General features: G+C 39.1%; 1 protein-coding gene across 1 annotated transcript in view; it reads right to left on the bottom strand.

Moving 5' to 3' along the window:
• Positions 1 to 1,691: 1,691 nt before the first annotated feature.
• Positions 1,692 to 6,949, bottom strand: part of Lgi1 (leucine rich glioma inactivated 1) — a 33,652-nt gene continuing 28,394 nt past the window's right edge. The window contains exons 6-8 of the mRNA XM_026397393.2: positions 4,832 to 5,001; positions 4,387 to 4,551; positions 1,692 to 2,838 (exon numbers count right to left, since the gene is read on the bottom strand). Of these exons, the coding sequence (XP_026253178.1) occupies positions 2,003 to 2,838; positions 4,387 to 4,551; positions 4,832 to 5,001 (1,171 nt within the window). The 3' untranslated portion in view covers positions 1,692 to 2,002. The remainder of the gene's footprint in view (positions 2,839 to 4,386; positions 4,552 to 4,831; positions 5,002 to 6,949) is intronic.

Raw genomic sequence — 6,949 nt, 5'->3', positions numbered from 1 at the left:
TGTCCCTCCTTCAAAATAAAGAAACAGGCTCAGATGGGTTAAGTAGCTTGTTGGTGGACAAAACCAGAACATGGCACAGCTGGATTTAAACCCACTCTTTACAAATCAAGGGTTCCTCCATGGAACAGAATGAATTAAGACATTCCAAGGTCAGTTCTCCCTATGTGTAGGATCAGGAATGGATAAGTATTCCCCTCTATAACTCTGATATCAGAACTCATGTCCAGTCTATATGGATGAAGGAATCTGGTCTTGAGTGTACCTTTCCAGGGTGTTGCTTCCAGAGGCTGTGTAATTATTTTGTTGACCCTCAATGCCTCAGCCTGCAAGATACGTGCAAAGCAGAGGAGATGTTCCCTGCCAGCTCCTACCTGGTAATATGACTAAAGAGTCTGAGGAGCAGAAGCAGATTCTAATGCCCTCTATAAAGACAGCATGCACACAACCAGTTTGTGCCAGGAGTATCTTCTCTGCCATGTCCACCCCTCATCATTTTTTTTTTTTGTACTAGGGTGCTTTATCATTGAGCTACGTGCCCGGCACTCCCCTCCTTTTTTTGATATAAGGTCTCATTAAGTTACTTAAGGCCTCACTAAATTGCTGAGGCTGGCCGTGAACTTGCAAACTTCCTGCCTTAGCCTCCCAAGTCGGTGGGATCACATGAAAAAAGCACCATGCCCAGCCACAATCCTCTTTTGAAATCACATCTTCTCTTTAATTTCAAACAAGGACTACATCTTCCCAGAAGACATCCTTGATGCTCCTATAATACTTATAATCTGGAATGTTCAAATGCTTCTTGGCACTCACTGCTTGCTCTGCAGTCTTCTCAGGCCCCAGAGGATTAGGACGGTACCCTACCCTTCCTTAGTAGCTGCCCCCACCAACCATATTCCATTCTTAAAAAGTACTCAAGAAATGCTGACCGATTAAGTCAAAGGGCCTTATAAAGTTTATTATAAGAGGAGGACCCACATGCTTCTTCAAAAGTGTTTTTGAGAGCCTTACACAGGCATTATACTAGGTGTTAATAACTCATGTAATCCAAAAGCAGGAATTTAGAAAATCAAATATGAGCCTTCCAGGCACTGTGCAGCAGGTCGGTAAGATCAAAATTAGTTTCTAGAAGCAAAGCATCCTTGATATTAAGAGGGCTTCCTAGCAGGTACATTTGAAGCAAGTGCTATAAGGTTACAATCTCTTTCAGCAGTCAGATGATTCTGAGTCAAATATTTAGAACGTCCCTGAATAGGGATTTTTAAATCCTAAATATTAATTTTAATTTCTCTATAAATTGTCTGAGTAGTGTTCTTAGCTGGGGCTAACAGACAGGAAAGGATTTATTTCAAATTATTTTTCTTATAACAGGTAACACTTCTCTATTTTTCTTTTCATTTGTCACCATTTCACCTCAAAGTTTCCCTAAAAGCCATGACCTCTGGAAACACCTTTGACTATTCAGAATCAGCCGATACAGCACCAGACAAACATGTTCATAAATTATGGGTATTCAATTTCAATGTTTTTTCTTCATTCATTATTCATACCATAAATCCTCCATCCAAATATAATCCTATTGTATAAAACTACTTCCTCAATATACCATCAACAAGAATAAAACGACTCCTGTAAATAATTACCTTTGGGATATGAAAGAAAATGTAAACATTTTATTTGGCAGTTGTTTCTGAACACATGAATAAATAAATGGAAAAGTACATATTAATATTTCTTTTTGGAGTAACAGATACCATTAAACGCTTATTTACACATCTTCACTGCAAAGAACAGTTACACAATTTAAGTTTTGTCTTATAAAAGGTAACTTCCCACACCACTGGACTGGACAGTTAAGGATGGAGATACTGATAGTGCTTGGTTCTAGCAGTCTCAATGTTTGAAAGGCATTCATTTGCGAGAGTGATAAGAGTCATCATGCATTGCGTTCATCCAGATCATGTACTGTAGAAAGTTTCTGATGGCAGCCACAGGATTTGGTGTCTCATGCGCTTAAGTCAACTATGACATGTTTGTAAATCTGCGTATTTCCCTTAAAACTGGAAGCAAAAAGAAAATTACGCTTATTAATGGACACGTGTGTGAATGATCTTGGTGCCTGAACGTTTAATTCCTGAAATTTCACGAATTTGGCTTTCTCTGCATCCCAGTTATACACTTGAGTAAAAGAGTAATCACTTCCAAGAATGGCATATTGGTAATTATTTATCTGAAGAGGCTGGAACACCATGGATCCTCGAGATGGCATCCTCTGAATATCCTGGAAGGAGGAGCCTCCCCATTTCATGACTTTGGAGTCACCAATGAACCTTGTCAAGCAGATGTACACGTCACCTTTCACTGAGAAGTGCTTGACAGCATATACATCCTCCATGTTAGGGATGTCAGTCTGGTTAGTGAATAGTTGTGTTGCTTTGTTCCACTGATAAATTACAGGACGCTGGGAACTACTGGACAGGATTAGATGAGGCGTTCTGAGGGTCAGAGGTGTTCTGGCAATTTCTAGGTATTCCACATCGGTGTCCCTGTACCACGCATGTAAGGATTGATGGGAGTAGAATCCATTTCCATTCCATTTATAAATAGTAGTAAAACCAGCTTTTGAGCTGTCAGCAACGACAAAGTACCAGTTGTTTTCGATCTTGAATGTTTCAATGTCATTGGGTTTTCGAATTTTGAGAATTTCAATATCCTGGATTTTTATGAATTTGTTTGCAAAACCATCTCGCTTATAGATATGAGAGCCACCAAACAGCTGGGCCACAATAACATAGAGCTGAGTTTCAATGACTATAGGCTTGCACACTACAGTGGACGTGCCTGGGAAAAGACAAGCAAGAGATTAGTTGTGTGGCCATCCTCTTTGGAACGTGTTGCTGAGGGTGGCCTTGAACTTGCAATTCTCCTGCAGGCTGGGGCCATACAACAAAATCAGCCTAAAACAAGAGATTTCCTTGGCTGATTAAGCAAGACCAATCTCCAAGGCCAATGGCCCCAGTGTTCTGAAATTCTGTACCTTTTCACCTCATAGGGCTGTGTTCCCAGCAGCAAAATTGTCATGTCACACCTAGCCTGCTCTAAGATGTTCAGGACACACAGGTATAGTCTGAGTTTTGTCCTCTTACCTCTTACCAAAAACAACATTGTTTTCCTGGACATGTCAGAAGTTAAGCAGAGTAATTCTAATTAAAAACTGCCATTTATTGAGAGTTTACCTGTACTTTATCAAATCATATTTTCCTAACAACCTTAAGAGAAAAATTTCATCTTCCTTTTCCAGATGAGAAAACTGAAGCTCAGAGTAGCTAAGTCCTACTACCACAAGGGAGAGTTCGAATTCAAACCAAGTCCCACCAATAGACTCCCAGTCCCTCCCCGACACCTATTACCTCAACTCCTGAATGAGGGTTTATTTCCCAAATACTTTTTTTTGTGGGGAGAGGACATTGGGGACTGAACCCTGGGTACTCTACTACTGAACTACACCCCCAGCCTTTTTATTTTATTTTGAGACAGGGTCTCACTAAGTTGCTGAGGCTGGCCTTGAACTTGCAATTCTCCTGTCTCAGCCTTCCAAGTCAATGGGATTATAGGCTATGCCAACTGTGACTACCTAACCCAATTTGAAGCCAGGTTAGCTGTTTCAGGACTTATAACTTGGGCTAGGATTCCTCAAGGTTCCAGAACTACTCTACAAAGCCTAGAGCAATGGTTTGGTCAAACCCCAGCTCTACCTGTAATTGGTTTGCTCTAAGTGTGAACTGCTCCCTGCTCTAGAAAAACTGCTTTATGCTCTAGAATCCCCCAAGGAAGGAAGGAGATGATACTTGTAACTTTTTTGGAGCTTTAGGTCACTGGTTGCAGGAGAGAAAAGGAAGAAGAATCCTTGAGAAAGTGAAAGAGGGATACCATCTCTAGTGAGGCTCCTGAAAGTTATTTTGGGAAAGGTAAGGAGACATATCTTATTAACAACCCTGTGTGTTAGGTACTATTCTCAGTTTACAAGTGAAGGAATTAAGTCTTGGAGGATAATTCTTAGTTATCTAATAAAAGGTAGCGTTGAGATTTGAATGACTCTGGCCCTGCTCAGTGCCTGCCCTCATACCTCTCATCTTCTCCTGTTACCCTTGGCTAAAGCAGTTTAACTTCCCGTTCAATTTTTGTTTTTTTTTTATTGGTTGCTTAAAACATTACGGTGATCTTGACATATCATATATCATACATTTGATTCAAATGGGGTGTGAATTCTTATTTTTACCACATGTTCAGATTGCAGGATCACATTGGTTATACATCCACATTTATATATACTGCCATACTAGTGTCTGTTGTATTCTGCCGTTCAAATTTTTATTAGGGTTTTCATACCTGTAATATTGTCATAATTCCGGAAGGTCTTTTCTACATGGTCCCATTCAAGGAAAATGCATTTTCCAGTAAAAGGCTGAGCAATCACCACATATTCATCATTCATATAAGAAAAAGTATCTATGGACAGTGATTGATAAGGCAGGTCTTGAGACTTTGCAAATTCTGCAAAAATAGGAAATGATGATGAGTAATGGTAACTTAATAGTAATACTTTTTTCCTTGGCTAAATCTCAAATATCTGTAAGAAATACTGTTATTTTAGAAAAACAGCAAAATGACAATTTTACTTTGCTTTTAAGCACATGAAGTCTTAATGACTCATAGTTTAAAAACTAAATTGCTCAAGTGGTTTTTTAAGATGTAAAAATATGAGTTCTTGTACATTAAAAAACCACAGCGCTTATTTTAATTTTATGATGCAAAACGATTTTGCATATATTACCTGTAATGATGCAATCAAAATCTTTGGAGGAGAGGCTATTGATTTTGCGCTTCTTGTATTCTGGGGGGCCTTCGCAGTAGATGTCTTCCACAGTTGCATTGGTGTGGCCGAGCCATTCCACCAGCCACTTCAGTTTACAGTCACAGTTAAATGAATTCCCTCTCAGGTCCCTGAAAGACAAACCTCAGCTACTTTTGCAGTACAAAGGCCCTGCTTGGCATGACATATGCCCCATGATCTGCCTTGAACTTGCCTGACCATTCAATTTGGGCTCAGAGAATGACCACAGAGCAGCCTTAAAGGCTACCCCAGTCAATGGAACCTCATCACTTTCTCTCTTTTGGATTTAAAGGTAGCTTAGACTACAGCAGTGCTGTCAATAGAAATAGTATATGAACCACACACGTAGCTTAATTTTTCTTTAGAGCCGCACTTAATAAAGTAAAAAGAAACAGGTGTAATCAATTTTAATAGTATGTTTTATTTAATCCAATACATTGAAAAATATTATCATTCAGGCATGCAGTCAATATAAATATTATTGAGATATCTTGCAGTCTTGTTTATACTAAATTTTTGGAAGGCCACTGTGTATTTTATGCTTATAATATATCTCAATTCAGATGCTAAATTCTCATTAGAAACGTGTGATCTGTATTTAGATTTTATAAGATTTGCAGTTGAAAAAATAGTTTCACATACTCAAGTGTTCCAAATGTACTTAAAAGTCTTCCTAATACTGGAACTGAGAAATAGTTTTTACACTCCCCCCCCCCCAGTTTTGGGAATCAAACCCAGAATTTTGTGCTGAGTAAGCACTACACACTGAGCTATGTCCCTGGCCAACAGTCTTTAAATTTAAACTTGAAAAAATTAGGGGCTGGGGATGTGGCTCAAGTGGTAGCGCGCTCGCCTGGCATGCGTGCAGCCCGGGTTCGATCCTCAGCACCACATACCAACAAAGATGTTGTGTCCGCCGAGAACTAAAAAATAAAAATATTAAAAATTCTCTCTCTCTCTCTCTCTCTCTCTCTCTCCTCTCTCACTCTCTCTTTTTTAAAAAAAAAAAAAGAAAAAATTAAGGGACTTGGAGTGGAGTACCTCAGTGGTAGAGGAATTACTTAGCATATTCAAAGCCCTGGCTTTAATCTCCACACCAAAAAAAAAAAAAAAAAAGAAGTAAAATTTTTAAATTCAGTTCTTCAATTACTCTAGCAGCACATTTTAAGTGCTCAGTAACACAAGTGTCTAGCAGACACCATATTGGACAGCACAGGTCTACAGGATAAAACATAGGACAGAATTAAATTGAGTAAGCTATCTGCATTTCTTCTTTCTCATAGACATAATTAATCCTGATCCTATTCCATAGTCTATAAATTCAGTTTTAATAGGAAATGACTGTGCCACAGCAGAGTTAATGCAGACATACAATAGCTCATGCCTGTAATCACTTAAATTTCCACATGTGACCCTAATTAACCAAGGTCTTTGTTTATTTGTACTGCTTCTGTTCAGGAATTCCATTTCCTTTTTTGATCACATAGAATTTCAAGATAGGTGCTATCTACTCTTCATGCAACATAAATAAATAAATGCTTCATGCCAAGCATTTAAAAAATGCTTTTAGGGGATACATTCAAGAAACCAAGAAATTCACTAAAAGGTAGGTTGGCATGGATCCTTGGATTTCTAAGACAATTCTTGATTTGGACGTATCAGACTAGGTCCAAAAGACCAAATGCATTATGGAATTCCCTAGAGAGACTAAGACAATTTCAAGGGTTAGAGTAACACAAGGAAGGTACAGAGGATCCCGCCCCCCAAACATGAGCTACATCTCAATTCTGCCAGGGAGCATCATCCAACTTTCAAGACCTTCCCAGAACTGACCTCATATCTCAAGAGCATTTTGACCCAGAATAATGAGTGTCAACCCTTCTGACCTATTGTAAACCAGAGCAGATAACTGATCTGTCCAGCACGTTCTTGGAAGTGACTTGATTCTGTCCCTCTCTTGGAAATAAACCATCATTCAGGAATTGGGGTAATGGTGTGGAGGAGGGGCTGGGGCCTACTGCAAGGAACAAAGGAAGTTTTTCATGAGCTTCCTGACTT

Source organism: Urocitellus parryii, chromosome 5 (genome assembly GCF_045843805.1).
Source record: "Urocitellus parryii isolate mUroPar1 chromosome 5, mUroPar1.hap1, whole genome shotgun sequence".
Lineage (NCBI taxonomy): Eukaryota > Metazoa > Chordata > Mammalia > Rodentia > Sciuridae > Urocitellus > Urocitellus parryii.
Note: the sequence above shows the minus strand (reverse complement) of the source record. Positions and strands in the feature narration are given on the sequence as shown.